This window comes from Lactuca sativa, chromosome 1 (genome assembly GCF_002870075.4).
Source record: "Lactuca sativa cultivar Salinas chromosome 1, Lsat_Salinas_v11, whole genome shotgun sequence".
NCBI lineage: Eukaryota > Viridiplantae > Streptophyta > Magnoliopsida > Asterales > Asteraceae > Lactuca > Lactuca sativa.
Window position 1 is genome coordinate 46,133,785 of NC_056623.2, and position 20,484 is coordinate 46,154,268.

The window sequence follows — 20,484 nt, forward strand, 5'->3', positions numbered from 1 at the left end:
CAATGGTTACATTTGCAAGTACATGAGATGAGGCATTGATTAACTGTTTTGGTAACCGATCACTAATTGAATCTGGTCAAAATAAAGTTTTTTTTTTTAACATTCTTTGTATATTTAAGAAAGGGCAAATTACAAATATACCATCATAATGTTGATGAGACTGACGTACATCATATGCAACATCATAGCATCCTCTTTCCACATGTGCAAGCATTTGAAAAAAATAGTGATTGCAGTATGACCCTGTGAAAAATCTTGAATTCATTAACATGTACAAATTACAAATATACCCACATAGGGGATAATCAATAAGAAGTCATACATACCTATGCCAAATGTGAAAAGTCTATGAGAATTCATCCCTCCATCATTCCTAGCTGGAATGCCTTAAAGTGCAAACAAAATTGTCTTCCATAGCAATTGAACACTTACATCCAAAAAGCAATCATATTCTGAAAATACCCTTATCATAACCAAGATATCAGTTTAAATACTTACTGTTAACATCCATGTTGCATTTTCAACTTAATGTGGATTAGATTTGACATATCGATGATTGAAAGTGCATCCATCATGCATGTCCACATTCCAATGCTAAACATCGCATGTTTCCCGTTTCAACTCGACATGTTGAACAACAATTGTGCACTCTAACTTTACAGTTTGAGCATAAAGTATGCCCATTTGGACACTACAAAGAAAACAAATACAATAACTTAAAAAATTTGTACTCATAAACATTTGATAATTCTTGTGAAATTTGTTTTTAGGAAACCAACCTGATGAATCGGAGGATACATTAAGGTAGTGCAAACAGGGCATTCAAGAAGCTCATGAACACTATTTGTTGATTGTATTCCATGTTTTCCAGTAGCTACCCTTGTAATGTTTTTATCCATTTTCGTTATGGCCACGTCATACTTCAACATTTTAGGGCGAGATTCAATAACATCTTTGCAAACACCTCCACCTGGAGCCATTGGAATCTTTATGATATTTGCTGATTTCACTTAATTTTTGTTGCTCTCAAAAGAACCGATATCGTCAACAATTGCTGACTTTCGCTCGATTGATAAAACCTTTTCATCTGCAAAATCAAAATTCGATCAGATATTCGATTGATTGGAGTTGTAGTAATTTTGGGTGGGGGATTATTAGGGCTTACATCAAACACCTTGAAGGCATTGCAAGAGCGTACCCAAACACAACCACTACTCACGGTGTTACCAGATCTGTATGTCTCCCAATCAACAGATCATTCGACGAATTCCACGTATCATGAAGTCGCTGAAACCCTCCTGATCCAGGTATCGAATCACATTTTCAAATTTCAGTTCGTTTGTGTTTGTAACCATAAACAATGCCCTCTGAAATTACAGAAGAGTGGAAGCGAGTAGTGGGAAGCGAAAGTAATTGGAGCAGGTGACCCATAAAGCAACAGACGACTAATGGCAACGAAACGGAGGTGGTAACCGGAAATGGTTTCAATAGGGGCAACCAAAAAAACAAATAAAAGAGAAACAGATGAGGCGGTGGAGGAATTAGAAGAAGGGTTGTGGTAGATCTGTTGTCTGAATGTAATTGGAAGTTATGGGAGGCGGAAGCAGACAATAACACATATCAATTATGAGCACAATTCATCAAAGCACGTATACACCATCATAGTTCAGCAACATTAATGGTCCGATGGACGGTAAGACAATAAAAGAAGAAAACAAAAAAAACAAAAAGAAATCTAGCCAATCAGATTCAAGAACTTTTTATCATGTAGTTCAAAATTAGTATATATATATATATAAATATATAAATTAGCCGGTTTGTTTTTTATATATAGTTATCAAAATTAATTATTTATTATTTTAAGTCCGCTAAATAACAATTTCAAATCTTATAAACATCAATTTAAATTATTTAATAAACGATCCTTACAAATAAATTATTGTATAGATAAGTTTCATAAATTCCTATAGCGAACATTTAAAAAAAAAAAAATTGTTAAAAGAATAAAAGAATGTAATCTATAAGATTTCCGTTATTTCAGGTACACCTCAAGGAGAATCTCGTAAATTGAGAGCAACTTGTTTTCAATTTATTTATTTATTTAATTTTTAAAAGAAGGCGTCTTCATTCATTTGAAGGAACAAAATATCATCTAATCTATCCTACGACAAAGAGGAAAGAAGAAAAGAAACCACATCTCTCTTCCTTCCTTTCATTTCATCCCAATCTCTTCAAAACTCGTCTCTGTACATACCCTAATTTTGATTTCTATTTTGTTTCTTTCTATTGTTGAATTTTCTTCGTGTTTAGAAATTTCAGTCAACCGATTTGTTTACATAAATCAAAACCCTAGGGGTTTGATAAACTGCACAGTTATTTCAGCTTAATCAATCATGGCGGTTCCGACTATTGCACTGTACGCAAGTCCTCCCACTGGTGTGTACTCAACTCCGTATCCATGTCAGATCAACTCACATACGTCGTACGATTTCGATCTAAGCAGCCGTCCTTCCTCTTCGTCTACGGCGACGGTTTCGTCGTCAAAACCAACCGTCGGCGGCCTTTCTTCGCTGTTTTCGTCTTCTTCAAGCTTTTCCGGTGGCGGATCTGAAGAATTGCCGTCGATGAGAGGAGGTGAAGATCTGAGCAGTTCGTTTTCGTACGCTCCGTTTGGATCGTATTTGAAACGAGATCATATCCATCAGAGTCCGGTTTCGGTGTTTCAAGGTCCGGTTTCGTCGAGCAGTACATCGCCGTTGAGGTTTTCCCCGGAAAGAGATGGTTCACTTCGTGCCGGGAGTAAGCGATTGTTTAAAGGTTTTGTTACACACGCGTTAAGCTCGTGTGTGGAGTATGATTCCCGGAGTTCTCGAGTGCAAGATGATTTCGCCGAGGAACTTACATTTATGATGGATGATACTACTCTTAAGGAATCAGATCCCGAGCCTTACGCTAAGGATTTGCTATTGGATGCACAGTTAAAACACAAGATTTTTAACGACAATCTGGTTATCAAAGCTTTCTATGAAGCTGAAAAGGCGCACAGAGGGCAGGTATTAACTACATATTGTTCAACTTTTTTACTTAATTTTACGAGAATCTTCTTTACACTGTGTTAAATTGGGTGTATACTGATCATGTAGATGCGAGCCAGTGGGGATCCTTATTTACAACATTGCGTGGAAACTGCGGTTTTGCTGGCTTCCATAGGTGCTAATGCTACTGTAGTTGCTGCAGGTCTTCTACATGACACACTTGATGATTCTTTTATAAGCTATGATTATATTCTCCAAACTTTCGGAGCTGGTGTTGCTGATCTTGTTGAAGGGGTACGATATCTCAGTTAGTTATATTCATTTGTTATTTTGTAGATCTTGTGTTACTTCATGCTTGCTTTTATCTGTCAAAATCGAATCTTGTTGGACTGATTTTGGCAAATCTACACAACAGGTGTCTAAGCTAAGCCAATTAAGCAAGCTTGCACGGGAAAGCAATACCGCAAATAAAACCATGGAAGCAGATCGTTTGCATACAATGTTCCTGGCAATGGCAGATGCAAGGGCAGTGCTCATAAAGTTGGCTGATAGGCTGCACAATATGATGACACTAGAAGCATTACCTTTGAGTAAGAAACAAAGATTTGCAAAGGAGACAATGGAGATATTTGCTCCTCTAGCCAACCGTTTAGGAATCACTAGCTGGAAAGAGCAGTTAGAAAATCTCTGCTTCAAGTACCTCAACCCAGATCAACACAAAGATCTCTCCTCTCAACTTTTGAAATCCTTCAATGAGGCAATGGTATCTTCTGCTGAAGAAAAACTGAAACAATCCCTTCAAGATGAATCTGTATCTTACCATGTTTTATATGGAAGGCACAAAAGCTTGTATAGCATCTACTGCAAAATGCTAAAGTATGTCTTCTTCTTTGATCTCTCTCTCTCCCCCATCTTTGAAATACAATAATTCCTGACATTGTATGCATATATTTGTAGGAAAAAGCTTGCAATGGATGAAATTCATGACATTCATGGGCTACGTCTGATTGTTGAAAATGAAGATGAGTGCTATAAAGCCTTAGATCTTGTTCACAAATTGTGGTCTGAAGTACCTGGAAAGTTCAAAGACTACATAAAACATCCAAAGTGCAACGGATATCAGTCATTACACACAGTAGTAATGGGTGAAGGTTCAGTTCCACTTGAAGTCCAAATCAGAACAAAAGAAATGCATTCACAGGCTGAATTTGGATTTGCTGCTCATTGGAGATACAAAGAAGGTGAAAGTAAACACTCTTCATTTGTAGTCCAGATGGTTGAATGGGCACGATGGGTAGTGACATGGCAATGTGAGAATATGAGCCAAGAAGAGTACAAGTATAAACCTCCATGTACTTTCCCTTTTCATTCTGAAGATTGCCCACATTCATATAAACCTTCATGTGGATCCGAGGGGCCTGTTTTTGTCATCATCATTGAGAATGATAAGGTTGGTAGTTTTTTTATTTATAAATCATATGAACAAAATCTTCCATCTTCTTTTTCGATTCTTGAATGTGTGTTTGTTTTGTGTCAGATGTCCGTGCAAGAGTTGGCAGCAAATTCAAGTGTGAAGGATGTTCTGAACATAAGTGGGTCTAGGTTTATTTCTGTGAAGGAGGAGTTGAGGCCAAGGGTGAACCATGAGCCAGTGAGGGATCTTGGTTGTAAGCTGAAAATGGGGGATGTGGTGGAGCTGACACCAAGGATTCCAGACAAGTCATTGACGGAGTACAGGGAGGAGATTCAGAGGATGTATGACAGGGGTCTCTCTGTAACAAACTCCAACAGGTGGGGAAGATGATCTTGATGTCCATGGTGTATAACTGTAAAAGAAGTTATGTAAGAATACTACATTACATAGCCCTAGTCTCTAGATAGAAAATGATTTAATTGTTTCTTGTAAATATGTTGTATATAGCAGTTATTTATGTTAGGTGAATTTCAAATTTCCAAAAAATAAATGGAAAAACAATATATATGTATATGCTTCTTTCAGCTTTTGTGATAGTAGAATGTTTGATGAAAACATGAAAAGAGCATGCCATACACAACCACCCATGCAATCGGGCTTATTAAAGTACTGGACATGTATAGTCGACATAGTGAGTTTTGATAGTGAATTGGAATTCTCTCATGGTTAATTTTAAATCAATGACTAATTATAAGCAAAATGTGACTTGGGTTGTTTGAGGTTTTTTACTAAAAGACTTTACAAGGATTTTGCTAAGAATTAATAGACAACCCAATGATAGAGGTCACTAAGATCACGTGCTTCCAACTTCATTTACTGGTTCATTGCTTTCATTAGTAACGTCAGTGACGGGATCCGATTCATCCTTAAACTCCTATTTTGATTTTTTGTTGCTTCTTCCATGTAGAATTTCCTGAAAATATATTCATAATGAATTGCTATAATATGATTTGCGTTAAACCATTAGCCTCGGTTAGGACATTCCAGACTTCCAGTATATGCATTAAAATCTTAAAATTATATAAAACTACATTGAATACAATATGTAATAGACAAAGATGAAACAAAGCAACAACACATAAAAGCCAAATGTTGGTCTAAAGTCAAAACTTGGAAGAGAGCTCGAACATAAGCCAAGATAACGCTAAGTATAAAGCCTTTAACTTGGTGAAGACTTCAAAATTGATGAAGACTTCAAAAATAGCATAGGCTGAGGATTAGAAGAAGGGGTAATGATCTGTGGGTATGGGTTTAAGAGGTGAAGTACAAACAATAGATGAACAAACAAAGGAGGTGAAGTAAAACTGAAAAATGATGGTAAAAAGTATCCGAATCAGAAGGAGATGAACAAGAGACGTTTCTATTGTGCAATTGGACTGCCGACGATGAAGTTTGAAGAAGCAGGGAGAAGCCGAGAAGGGTAGAAGGCCGTTGCACTCCCGCACAATCGCACAAGCACATGACCTCATGAGTAATTACCCCTCATTTTCTATTATTATCTAGTAAAAAACCCTGGGCTTCACTTTGGGTCAGTTTTTATTTATTTATTTATTTATTTTTTGTTAATCGTAGAAACATCATGAAAAAGAAGTTAGAAGTCAGAAAGATCGCATTTTTAGAGGGCAGCTAATAAGGGACTAAGTGTAAAAGTTTGAAAAATGGTATGGCAAAATGAAAATCAACAAAAGTTTTCTTAGGGACTAAAAATGTAAAATTTTGATGTGGCAAAATAAAGACCAACAAAAATTTATTATCTTGGTCAAGCTTTTATATATATATATATATATATATATATATATATATATATATATATATATATATATATATAAAAGCGGTTTGGTTAATATATGGTCGGTTATCTTATATAAACCAAAGCCAAACCACTAGATATTGGTTATCAAAAATAAAAACCAAATCAAGCAGTTTTAAAAATGGTTCGGTTAATAGGGTGGTGGTGGGTGATTGCATTTTATGTCTTGTGGGTTTTGTGTGTATGAGAGAGAGAGAGAGAGAGAGAGAGAGAGAGAGAGAGAGAGAGAGATTTATTATTAATAAAACATTAAATTAAATATAAAATGTATCAGAGGGCATTTTAGTCTTTTCAATTTTATGAGGGACCAAAACCACAAGCAAACTAGCTAAAAATGACCAACAATTCGAAAAAGTTATAGTTTGGACCAAATCTCGGAAAAAATGTATACGATATATATATATATATATATATATATATATATATATATATATATATATATATATATATATATATATAGTTTTATTTATTTTAAATAGTTTATTTAAAAATGACAAAACTACAAAAGTGGTCCCCATGGTATGCATTTTTTCGGGTTTTAGTCTAAACCTTGACTTTTTTGGCTTCATGGGCTTTTTGGCCATGTTTCTATGTGGAAATGGTCCCCCGACTTAACTCCCGTGAAGTTATTATTGTTAACCCCCTCATGTGCCCCCACGTGAAGGTATATTCGTCTTTTCACCTTTTAGGGACCATGCAAACTGATCTACCGTAGACCCAATCGCTCGAAGAACTAATGAATGCTACGACTACCCCGTAGTTTTACAACACTTCCCATGCAATCCGATTATTAGTGAATGCTACAGCCCCCTGTAGTCTGACAACACTCCCACCCTGACGGTCCATTAGTGAATGCTACGGCTCCCCCGTAGTCTTACAACACTTTCATACCACATGATCGTTGCCCATGGACCTACTGCTCACCTATCAATCCGAACACATCTCACTGTTTAGCACCCACGTAGTCTATCCTCCCAAACTGAACTCAATTACCGATCGGAACACTACCTGGTTCCCTTCCCCGAAGCCTGCAATATGACGTTAGAAGGACGCGATCCAAATGCCGGGGAGTTTCCCGAACTCCCATCCCACGATATCCGATACTCAGTCGGCCCCTGAGGCCGCCTTTCCTCCCCAAAAGGAAAATGTGAGATGCATCCACGTCTCACACTCGCTTTTCTCCGGGATATCTGAATAATTCTCCCCCACTTAGATTCGACTAAGTCCGCTTGACACATGAAAATTGAAGGATTCCCACATCCTCTCTCTCGTTCCAATGGTTAATTTGCTGACGAGCGGCGCCTAACAAAGCTAGAACACCAAGAATAACCCTTCCCAAAACAACACAACTTCCGAAAACCCGCTAGCATCTCTGAGCCCCAACCATATCAACGAATTTAGATGCTTTAAATACTGTTATACTCGGTTCTTCCTGACCGAAGGTCAGATGGTCTAACCAAATCTTCAGCAACAATTCTCTCTTCCCTTGACAACCTCGGGAGCCTTTCCAAACATGATAGCTAAGGTTACTGGAACCTAGTCCTAATTTCCCTCATATAATCCCTAAAACCAATCCAGGCCATACCCAAAATGACACGCGCGTACTGAAAATTCTTAGATAACTGGAGTTGGTTCCCTCACCGCTCCTCCTTGATCGTTAAGTGGTTGACTTCCTTGTCCCCTATCTGCCTTCAACGAAAATATGACGGACTTGCCCCCTATGGGCATTCCCTGCTGACGTGGCCAAACCTGCTACACCTGTAGCTACCCGGATCACCGGATAGCCTCCGACAATGACTCGAAGCGATCCCGGTATGTATGGAATCCATTCGGCAAGATACGTCCATCTGAAAGCTCCTTAAAGATTCCTCGGTGTGCTGGCTGGCACCTGATACTCTTGCTAACTCGAACAATAGCAGAAATCCGACCCGAGGTCTAACTATCACACTCCCCGAGTAATATAAATTACCGGTACCACCGGAAATGACCGAAGATAGTATATCCGCAAACATCTGGAGGACTCCTGACCATCTTTTCTTGAGTTACCTCGACCATTCGGAAAACATGACGCAACACTTCATCCCGGGTCCCAATGGCAATACAATCCCTTGTAACGAGCTCCATCGCATAGTTTTCGCAAGTGTTGCACCAAATCCTGCCCTGTTGGCCTCTCAAAAGCTGATCCAAACTCCTGGATCCCTCTCTAGAGATCCTCCACTATAGGCACCCGGGATGGTCCCCTTTTCCAAAGGTGACCCTAATCAATCCCTGCTCTCGAACTCTAGAAATCATAACATTCAGGGTCTCGCACCCTGACACACTCTCCTGCTCAATCGTCCACGTCTGATCTGCAATAGATGGAGCAACCTATGCTCCCAACCAGTTACAAACTATCCCCAAGACAAAGTCTTTAACTCCGAAAGTGCAATAGATCGCACCATCAATCCTTGCCGCCTGATGCAAGAGATCCAATGCGAACTCCCAATCCTGGCAGTCCTTCTACTAATTGGCTCTCTACCGGAGCCAGGACCAAACCCTGGTCCTTCCCATTGCGTGCTCATCTGCATTCTGCACTGCAGCTATCCCCACAGACCACTCGTAACCACGAATTCCTTTCCCAGATTTCTTGGATTCTTCGAGACTTTCCCCGATTCGAGTATGAATCTTGTGCTTTCAGTAGTACGGGCCCAATACTACCTTCCACACCTATCCATACTTTCCTCCGGAAGCATCCCAAATCCTCTAAGTCACCTACTTCCCTGATGTACTAAATGTCTGCTAGACAGCAGCACAATATCCACCTAAGCACCTCCTAGGTCTCCCCCTAGGCTCCCAATCACACCGAACCGCCTCACTACTCACTGGAGCATATCATAGGCTTTCCTAGGTTCCCGACCTCGCCCTGTGTAACGCCCGCAAATCCGGGCTAGTCAATTTAGAGGCAATATGGGTCGAAAGAGACTTTTCGACAAAAGATTATCTAGAATAAATAATCTTAACCAAGTTGTAGAGTGTGTCACAAGGTTTCCGTACATATAAAGAACGCCGAAATCCGAGTTATAATGAAGAACTTATGCTTTTTCGAAGTTTTGGATTAGCAGTGTACAGCCCGAAATTTGAATAGTAGATCGAGTGATTTTTAGCCGACACAACCTAAACGAGAATCGAAGGTCTCGTTAAAAGTAGCGTAACGAGAAAAAGATGGGCGAAAACGGATGTCGGATGAAGAAGTTATGAGGATTTAACGGACCAATCCTGTCCCGGCCCGTTAATAATATAAAATTTAAAATCGAGCCAAAATTAGCCGACGGATTCTAAACGAAAGTTGTAGAGTACGTTCCCACCTTCGCGTGGATATAAAGAACGTCGAAAACGGAGCTCGTACGCGAAAGTTACGAATTTTTAAAGATTGTACTCGATTTTGCGAGATCTGATACGAAGTCGCTGACGTGGCGCTTTCCCAGCCGTCCGATGATGATCGCTGAAGTCGCCTCGGATGAGTGACGCGTCACCCCTCGCTACGCCCAACGTTCGGTCTCGTACGCGCCGCGTTCGCTTAGCCATTCTCGGTCCAGAAGAAGCCACGTCGCACCACCGAGCCTTCGCCACCTAGTCATCTTATACGAAGTTACGCACCACGTAACCTTCTGAACGCCCCGCGTAGTGCGAAGCCTCGCACCTATAAAAGGGGTGCGAGGGCAGCCGGTTTTTCACACCAAAATCTTCTTCTCTCTCTAAAATACTTTCTCTCTCTAGCTCCCCAACCACCCCTAAGCCCTAGATAAAATCCCTAGCTCCCGAGGGAAGCCCCGAGGCTTCCGGAGTCCCGAGAAAAAGGAGTTTTCGGTTTCGAAACGCTGCTCCAATTAAGTTCCGGTTTTCGATAAAATTCGTTGTAAGTGTGCTACGCTTACGCAATTTTTAATATAGCTTTCAAATAATTATAGGAATGTTATTAGGTCTTTAAAATAATTATTTGGGCTATTATTATGAGTTATATTGAGCGTTATTAACGCTTAATAATAGTCAGACTAAGTAATTTGTCGCGGTTATCGTCAGACTAAACCCTAGTGGTATTGGTACTAGGTTTTATCAAAGGAATATCGTTTTGAGAGTATCAAAGCGCTGTCCGAGTGCTGAGTCACCACCTACTCAGGTGAGTGCATAGTCCCTTTCATCTTACACATAGATATGAAGTATTTTATATAAACTACATGTTATGTGTGCATATTATCTGAATACTTGCTGTCTATGCTGGATGAATGTTTTATACATGTTTTAAAGAATTTAAACTGTATACGTATTTTATATATACGAATATGTTGGGTATGAGATGGGTAGATGAATGATGAGAGATAGAAGATGATGTGAGCATACATTGGCAGCTATAGACTTAGTGCCTATGGGACAAACACCGGTAGCTATGGACTTAGTACCTGTTAGACGTTGGTAGCTATGAATTTAGTACCTGTTAGGAATTGGTAGCTATGGACTTAGTACCTATTAGTTGGACGCTGGTAGCTATGGACTCAGTACCTATTAGTTGGACGCTGGTAGCTATGGATTTAGTACCTATTAGGAATTGGTAGCTATGGACTTAGTACCTATTGAACACTGGTAGCTATGGATTTAGTACCCGATGAGTAGGATATAGCAGCTATGGATTTAGTGCTTTACGAACGAACATCGACAGCTATGGATTTAGTGCCAGTCCTATAACCCTGGAAGTAAGAGACTTCGGAATAAACGAATGCAGGATAGATGACTCTTAGGTTAAATCCTTAAGAGTAAAGAAGATAATAGGGATGGGTAATTGGGTTAATTGTTTGATGATTGAACATAATAATTATATTATTGTGGGTTGAAAACCCTATGTACTTACCAGGTTTCCCAACCTGACCCACTCAGTTTATTTATATCACAGGTGACGATATGAAGTGACATTACACTAAGAGTTTTAAAGAGATGTAGATCACTAGTGTAAATAATTGTAAGTTCTGTTTATGCTTATGTTTCTGTATTAACGATGACATCCCAAACGTTTTAAAATGAAATAAATACGTTTCTTCGAAAATGTTATAATAACGTATTTACCATGTTTTTCTGGGAACAAATTCCGCAATCTTTTTATGAAATGAAGTACTCTGATTTTTATAAAGCATAAACAAAATCGGTCTTTTCTGGCCGTGAAAATTGGGGATGTCACACCCTGCCATCAGCTGCTGAGGAAATCCTCACGATGCCATTCATCTACCTCCTAGATATCATCACATCCACTTAGTAGCTGACTCCCATCACTAAAGAGTTCCACAAAGCACAAAGCAAGCAGCATTCGTGCAGACGCACTCCTAACACTAATCTCATCCAAGGCTCATCCTAGGGTAATCTCTGACCCACAAATGATCATAGAATATCCGGCCCACATACCACAACCCAAGTTGTCCACATCCACCCTCGCTGACGGCTGCCTTATGCATGCGAATTGTACACAGAACAGGAAACGAGTTGCACCAGTTATTCTATGGCCATGAGATCCTAACCGTATACAATTTTAAAACATACACGTAGCAGTTACCAATATTAATAATCATTCTCATTCTAGCATGGCATCCAACATCCCAAAGCTACAAACATCACATATCAGGCCAATCTATCGTTGTCTACTCAACACTAGCATGCAAGTCTAAGAGCTCATATAGCATACAAAGGCATCCCTCCTAGCCCTAACTAGCATGCAATATTCAGATTCATAACCAAATCATAACATATAACATGTGTGGATATTCTGGGGAAACTTACTTGAGTTCGGCCCATTGCATGCACCACACCCTTTCTTTTCTTAGAAAAATTTTCCTTGAAAACATTTTCCTAAAATAAAACCTTCTAGATCCTCATTCTGAGTTCAGACACACCTGAAAGTATGTCCGAATCCCTCAAGCCAAGGCTCTGATACCAACTTGTAACGTCCCAAAAATCAGGGGTAAAAATTTCATTATTAATATAACTAAAACATTGATACCATTTAATTCAAACAATCAAATCATAGTCAATCAAATCGTTTATCAGAGTTTATCCCAAAATCATTCATTGGGGAAATCATAGGTGTGTGCACTGCGATCAACCCGAGCTCTTCCTTTCCAAAACGATGATACCTTAAACCATAAACAAACATGCAAGCACGAAGCTTAGTGAGTTTCCCAGAGCATACCATTCACACAAACCACATATCACATATCCTGTTAGCTATAAAAGCTACACACATATCATATATACTTGAAGCTATAAAAGCTACCATATATCACATAAGCCCTGCATACATAAAACCTGTAATAGTGCCATGGGCTACCCCACATGGTCTTTACCTAGGACTGCCATGGGCTCCCCCACATGGTCTTACATCCAATGCCATGGGCTACCCCACATGGTCTTTACCTAGGACTGCCATGGGCTACCCCACATGGTCTTACATCCAATGCAACGGGCTTCCCCCGGGGTCTTCTATGCAAATATCATATATAACCAAATAGCATATCATGCATCACATAAATATCTACACATAACACGTACATAAACCTGTAAGGATGTCGTGACTACCCCCATGGTCTTATACCATTGTGCCATGGGCTACCCCACATGGTCTTCCATGCAAGTATCACAAAGACAACTAGCATATCACATAATTACCAGCATACCATGTAACATACACGTTTTGAAATCGTGTTTTAAGTAAATAATATTATGAAATATTATGTTAATTTGAATGTTGAGTTCTAACAGATAGTTTTTATTAGAATTGAAGTAAAACTATGCTTAGAATCATTCAGAAAGTATTGAAAGTCTTATGAGATTCCAATTAAAAACCAAATAGTGAAATATAGCGAAAATATAAAATTTGGAATAAGTAAAATTTTATTATTGGAAGTTGTAGATAATCTCATTAGAAACATTTTGGCGAAAACCTCATCAAAATATGAGTTATAACGAAGAAGTTATGACCAAACGAAGATCCGTGATAAATCCAGAAAATACTTTGTCGCGTAAAAATTTATTTTTCGATAAACTAATTTTTAGCCTTAGTAATCTAAATGAAAGTTGTAGAACTCGTGAAAATAATCAACTTTCATATAAAGACCGTTTGAATCTGACTTCGTATGAAGAAGTTATAATCTTTCGAAGTTTCAGCTTAGCCGACACAACCTAAACGAGAATTGAAGGTCTCGTCATTAGTAGTGCAACGGTAAAAAGTCTGACGAAAACGGACGTCAGATGAAGAAGTTATGAATTTTTAACGGATTTTCCTGTCCCGGTCTGTTAAAAATAATAATATTAAAATTAAACTCAAAATTAGCCGACGAAGTTTAAACGAAAGTCGTAGAGCATAATTTTAGCTTCGCGTGCATATAAAGAACGTTAAAAACGGAGCTCGTATGCAAAGTTATGGATTTTACAAGATTTGGCACATTTTTCGAGAAAATTCGCATGAATAGTACTGCCACGTCACCCTCTTATGCGAGGCTTCCACGTGTCGGACACGTGTTCGCTGCTGATTGGACCGCAGCCTTGCGTGTTGCCTTCTGATTGGACCAAGTCCGAGGTCCACTAAGCTCATAACACCTTCGCAGAGACACCCCCGGATCACCCTCGCACCCTCGTGCCCCCTCCCATTGGACCGAAGTTAGGTCCAAACCGAAGCTGTCAGCTGACCGAACCGAGCCTCGCCCTGCTGCCACCTGGTCCGAACCTCGCAGACGCGTGCCCCCTTCCCCTCGCTTCGTATCCGAGGCTCGCACCTATATAAAGGGTGCGAGACCTCCCGGGTAAATGTTAGAAATTTGCCCCTTTTCACCCCTAAAGTTATATTTCTTCTATTTCCACTTTCCCTGGAGCCCCGGTACTTATTCCAAAGCCCGAAACACGCTCGGAGACTCCCGAGAAGCCCGAAAAATTTATTTTTTCGGTTTCGAAGCTCTACCTTCGCAGAGCCCGGTTTTCAACGACGAAAGTGATATTTAGAGCCGAAGTGCTGCCCAAATTAATATTTTAGCCCCCGGTTATTTCACGGTGAGTTTAATATATAGGAACAATTGTATGTTATGTGCTATATGTGCTACGTGCTTTTCAATGTTATTATTCCGGGTTATTTTCCCGGGTTATTTTTAATTGCTATTTTTAATAGCAAAGAAATACCTTTGACCATGTGATCAGTGAAAGGACTTAGATTCACGTTGGTACTGGTATGTAGCCTCTGGCCATGTAGAACATGTCTCCGTAAGAGAATGAATTCTATTCTATGGTATTGGCAGAAGGTTAGACAGGGCTTTAAGCCTGAAATCTACCAAAATGTTAATCCAAAGTTGTATATCTTCTGTGCCGTTTGGGCTAAAGCTTTATTGATGTATGTCAAGCATGGAAATTGTTATGTCTCATTGATTGTATATCTTTAATTCAAATCAATGATTGATATGTAATGTTTGTCACATGATTCACATATGCCCTTGTTGTTCCTTGTTCCTCTTTGCTTCTGCCATATTGAAGTATATATATGGCATAACGTTATATTGTATCTATTATTGAACTCACTAAGCGTCACCGCTTACCCTCTCAATGTTTAAGAAATTTGCAGGAGATAAGCATCCAGTATAGTTATATACTGGTAGAAGATTTTTGAATAGTTTGAAACTATTGTATTTTGCACTCCCATATGTATAAAACTATAGAATCCTGGGAAGTTATGTAATATATAACACTTTAAAATAGTCGGTTTGTATCCAATAGTTTGTAACCTCTTTATCAATGTAAAATATTGTTTTTATGAATATGCAAGTAGCATGTGTTGGAGTAACTATATTGTCGTGTATGAAAGTTTGGGACTTTCATAAATACGAAAGTTAGGGCCTTTCAATCATGGTATCAGAGCAGTAGTTTGAGTGAACTAAATTCCACGGAATGGTATTTAGACTTAAACTATTGGAAGTTCAATATATGAACTAAATCATTGTAAGTATAAGGATACAAACCATAGGAAATATATAAGTAAAAGTATTAGGTAATAATAAACCCTAACATTCTAAAATACAATGTTACTCCGTATTGCAGAGCAATGGCTGAACAAGTTAGTAGCCATACCCCTGAGGTTGGTGGAGGTCCTCAACCCGAGGAAGTGAATACTCCAATATCTCCTCGTGAGGAGCGACTCTTGGGTAAACTTACCTGTGTTATTCGACAGACTCTCGAAGAACACAAAAAGAATGGTGATAAGGGAAAAGAGAAAGCCACTAGAGAATCTTCAAAAGGAGAGGTGAAGCGTCCCTCGTTCAAAGATTTCAAGAGTAATGGTGCTACAAAGTTTTCCGGTGTTCTCAATCCCATTATTGTTCTTACTTGGATCCAGAACACAGAGAAAGTGTTTCGTATTTCTCATGTGGATAATGAAGACAAGGCTAACTATGCTTCCGCAATGCTCATCGGAGAAGCCTTGGTCTGGTGGGAAGCAACATATGAAGCTCTCAACGGGTTTGACCAGGAGAATTTAGCCTGGGAAATGTTTAAAACTCGTTTGCTAGAGAAGTATTGTCCTCTAGACATGAGGAGGAGATTGGAGAAGGAATTCCTCGAGCTTAAACAAGGAGGAATGACTGTGAATGAGTATGAAACTCAGTTTAATCAAAGAGTAAGGTTTGCTACAAAGTATATTCCAACTGAAGACGAGAAAATTCAGTTATTCATGGAGGGACTACGACACGAAATCCACGATTTCGTTGCCAATCGAGAAGTTCTGTCATTCGATAAAGTCGTTGAATATGCTCGAAGACGTGAGCATGACTTAGAAATACGTGGTGCCACTGTTACTGCTCCGAAGCATCCACGTACTGAAAGAACTGTTCCTGTTCCTTCTTTTCTACCAGCTCAATCCGTTCAGACTGAACCTGGTAATCAAGTTCAAACTCAAAGTGTCTCTCGTGGACGCGGTAGATCACAATCTTTTTCTATGCAATCGCCTTCATGTCGTATTTGTGGAAGGAATCACCCGGGCCAATGCAAAATAGACAAGGAATCCATTGTCTGTTATGGATGCGGAGAAAAGGGTCATATAAAGCCAGCTTGCCCAAGAAAGGATGTTACTTGCTATGCATGTGGTATTACTGGCCACAAGAAGCGTTTTTGCCCTACTCTTACTAGTCAGATGAAGGGAAGTCAAGCTTCTGTTCAACAACCGGCGAGAAGCCAAGTCCCTGTTCAACAATCAAAGGGTACTCCAACTAAAAAGGAGGAGGTGCCAAAAGCTAGGGGTCGTGCATTCCAGATTACCTCAGAGGAGGCATGTGAGGAGCCGAATGTTGTGACGGGTACATTTCTTGTCAACTCTAGACCTGCTCACATCTTATTTGATTCTGGTGCTTCAGATTCTTTTGTGTCTTATGAATTTGCACATGCCTTTCAAATTTCTTGTTTTGTACTCGCGCAACCATTTCACGTAGATACTGCGGGAAGTATATCATTACTTGCTGATAAAGTCTATAGGGATTGTGTTATAGAAATTGAAGGCTATACTTTTCTCGCTAACCTGATCCCTATCTCCTTGCCCAACTTTGATATTATTCTCGGCATGGATTGGTTATCAAAGAACCACGCATAACTCTTGTGCTATGAAAAGATAGTACGTATTCCTATTGAAGGGGAGAATCCTATCTATGTCTACGGTGAACAAAGACTCTTAAAAATAATCTCTTTCCTTAAAACTCGTAAATTCATATCGAAAGGGTGTTCTATCTATATGGCCTACACAGTTGATGTCTCAAAAGAGGAGAAGAAAACTATAAATGATGTTCTCGTCGTTAACGAATATCCTGATATTTTCCCCGATGACTTGCCTGGCCTTCCTCCGGATAGGCAAGTAGAATTCCGAATTGACCTTGTGCCTGGTGCTGCTCCAATTGCAAAGACTCCTTATCGTCTTGCGCCAGCTGAGATGAAAGAAATGATGATCCAACTGCAAGAACTACTTGACAAGGGTTTCATTCGACCGAGTACCTCCCCTTGGGGTGCTCCGGTACTGTTTGTTAAGAAGAAAGATGGATCGATGCGGATGTGCATTGATTATCGTGAGTTGAAAATGGTGACTATCAAGAACAAGTACCCGCTACCTCGCATCGACGATTTGTTCGATCAACTTCAGGGTGTTAGCTATTTCTCAAAAATTGATTTAAGATCTGGCTATCATCAGTTGAAAGTTCACGAGCAGGATGTACCGAAGACTGCTTTTCGTACTCGATATGGGCATTATGAATTCCTTGTTATGCCGTTTGGTTTAACAAACACTCCGGCTGTATTCATGGATATGATGAATCGGGTATCCCGCCCAATGCTCGATAAATCAGTCATTGTATTCATTGATGATATTCTAATCTATTCCAAGTCTGAAGCTGATCATGCCATTCATATTCGTGCGGTATTGGAACTTCTTCGAAAGGAGAAACTATATGCTAAATTCTCGAAATGTGAATTTTGGCTTCGCCAAGTTCAATTTCTCGGCCATGTTATTTCTAGTGATGGTGTATCCGTAGATCCTATCAAAATCGAAGCCATTCAAAATTGGGAAGTGCCCCGTAATGCTTCCGAAATTCGTAGTTTCTTAGGTCTCGCGGGATATTACCGGAGATTCATTAAAGACTTTTCTCGTATAGCCGTACCTCTCACGAGTCTTACACGGAAAGAAGTGAAGTTAGAATGGGGTGAAACCCAAGAAAGAGCTTTCTCAACTCTAAAAGATCTTCTGACTCATGCTCCAATCTTATCACTCCCAGAAGGTGATGATGACTTCTCCGTATATAGCGATGCTTCAAGATTGGGACTCGGTTGTGTGTTGATGCAACGTGGCAAAGTGATAGCCTATGCCTCAAGACAACTGAAAGATTATGAAAATAATTATCCCACTCATGATGTCGAACTCGCTGCAGTGGTATTTGCCCTAAAACTTTGGAGGCATTATCTTTTTGGTACAAAGTGTCAATTATTTACCGACCACAAAAGTCTCAAGTGCATATTCAGTCAGCAAACTTTGAATATGAGACAACAACGAGCCATGGAGCTGATCAAAGATTATGATTGTGAAATCCTATATCATCCTGGAAAAGCTAACGTGGTTGCTGATGCACTTAGCAGAAAAGTTTATCGCAATAGTATGTGTTATGCCATTACTCATACTACAGTAAAATTCACTATTTTAGATGAATTAGAGAAATGGCAAGAAGAGGCCCTAAAGCCAGAAAATGTGAAGAAAGAAGGGATGATACATTATAATGATGCTCTACTTGATGATCCGCGAGGATTAAAAGTATTCAAGAATCGGCTGTGGATTCCAAAGATTGGTGGATTGAGACAGAAGATTTTAGATGAAGCCCATAAATCTAAACTGTCAATCCATCCTGGTACAAGTAAAATGTACTATGATGTAAGAGCTGATTATTGGTGGCCTGGATTAAAGAGAGACATTGGAAGATATGTACAGGAATGCTTAGTATGCTTACAAGTCAAAGCAGAGCACCAAAAGCCTTATGGAACCCAGAAAGTCTTAGTGTTCCTATATGGAAATGGGAGGAATTGTCCATGGATTTCATTACCAAATTGCCAAAGACTGCTAGACAGCATGATAGCATTTGGGTAATTGTCGACCGCCTGACTAAAAGCGCTCATTTTCTTGCCATGCGTGAAACGGATCCAATGGAGAAATACGCACAAGTATACTTGGATGAAATTGTGGCAAGACATGGTGTGCCACTAAAGATCATTTCCGATCGTGATAGTCGCTTCACTTCTCACTTTTGGGCGAGTATGCAACGTGAATTAGGATCTCGAGTTGCTCTCAGCACAGCTTATCATCCCCAGACAGATGGTCAAACAGAGAGAACAATCCAAACAGTAGAAGATATGCTTCGTGCTTGTGTCTTGGAGTTCGGTGGTAACTGGGATAAATACTTATCTCTTGTCGAATTCTCGTATAATAATAGTTACCACGCTTCAATCAAAGTGCCACCATATGAAGCATTATATGGTCGCAAGTGTCATACTCCATTATATTGGCGAGACATAGGACAGAAGATCCTTGGAGGCCCTGAAATGATTCAAGACACCACCGACAAAATTCAAATCGTACGAGAAAGAATGAAAGCGACCCAGGATCGACAGAAGTCCTATACAGAAAAGAGAAGACGACCCATAGAATTCCAAGTGGGTGATTTCGTGATGCTGAAGGTATCTCCATGGAAAGGCCTTATGAGATTTGGGAAGAAAGGAAAGTTAAGTCCTAGATTTGTTGGTCCTTTCAAAATCATCCAGAGAATTGGAAAGCAAGCATACCGCTTAGAATTGCCTGAAGATTTGGCAGGTATTCATGATGTGTTTCATGTGAGCTATCTGCGCAAATGCTTGGGCATCAATGATGAGACAGTTCCATTATCCGAAGTGAAATTGGATAATAAATTAAGATATGTAGAAGAGCCGGAAAAGATCGTGAATGAAAGAACAACTAATCTACGTAATAAAGAAGTGGAGTTGGTGCTTGTCAAGTGGAAACACCATCGAGGCCCAAATTATACTTGGGAAAATAAGAATGAGATAAGAGCAAAATATCCCCATTTATTTTAATCGATGTAATTTCGGGGACGAAATCCTCAAAATGAGGAGGTATTTGTAACATACACGTTTTGAAATCGTGTTTTAAGTAAATAATATTATGAAATATTAAGTGAATTTGAATGTTGAGTTCTAACAGATAGTTTTTACTAGAATTGAAGTAAAACTATGCTTAGAATCATTCAGAAAGTATTGGAAGTCTTATGAGATTCCAATTAAAAGCCAAATAGTGAAATATAGCGAAAATATAAAATTTGGAATAAGTAAAATTTTATTATTGAAAGTTGTAGATAATCTCATTAGAAACATTTGAGCGTAAACCTCATCGAAATCTGAGTTATAACGAAGAAGTTATGACCAAACGAAGATCCGTGATAAATCCGGAAAATACTTTGTCGCATAAAAATTTAGTTTTCGATAAACTAATTTTTAGCCTTAGTAATCTAAATGAAAGTTGTAGAACTCGTGAAAATAATCAACTTTCATATAAAGACCGTTTGAATCTGACTTCGTATGAAGAAGTTATGATTTTT

The 20,484-nt window shown here is 39.3% G+C and overlaps 1 protein-coding gene and 1 pseudogene across 1 annotated transcript; one reads left to right on the forward strand and one right to left on the reverse strand.

Annotated features, from left to right (window-relative positions):
- Nucleotides 1-356: 356 nt before the first annotated feature.
- LOC111882663 (E3 ubiquitin-protein ligase SINAT2-like) lies at nt 357-980 on the reverse strand (annotated as a pseudogene).
- A 1,152-nt stretch (nt 981-2,132) lies between these two features.
- On the forward strand, nt 2,133-5,020 carry LOC111882185 (probable GTP diphosphokinase RSH3, chloroplastic). The gene is made up of 5 exons (XM_023878539.3): nt 2,133-3,053; nt 3,144-3,329; nt 3,451-3,911; nt 3,993-4,485; nt 4,573-5,020. The coding sequence occupies exons 1-5, from the start codon at nt 2,394-2,396 to the stop codon at nt 4,837-4,839; spliced, it is 2,067 nt and encodes a 688-aa protein (XP_023734307.1). The 5' UTR covers nt 2,133-2,393; the 3' UTR covers nt 4,840-5,020.
- Nucleotides 5,021-20,484: the final 15,464 nt, after the last annotated feature.

What these genes read in the sequence shown, in the direction of transcription:
- LOC111882185 (XM_023878539.3), top strand. Translation starts at nt 2,394, where the DNA reads ATGGCGGTTCCGACTATTGCACTGTACGCAAGTCCTCCCACTGGTGTG. An exon ending in AAAAGGCGCACAGAGGGCAG is followed by an intron (nt 3,054 to 3,143) that starts GTATTAACTACA and finishes CTGATCATGTAG; the next exon opens with ATGCGAGCCAGTGGGGATCC. An exon ending in ATCTACTGCAAAATGCTAAA is followed by an intron (nt 3,912 to 3,992) that starts GTATGTCTTCTT and finishes ATATATTTGTAG; the next exon opens with GAAAAAGCTTGCAATGGATG.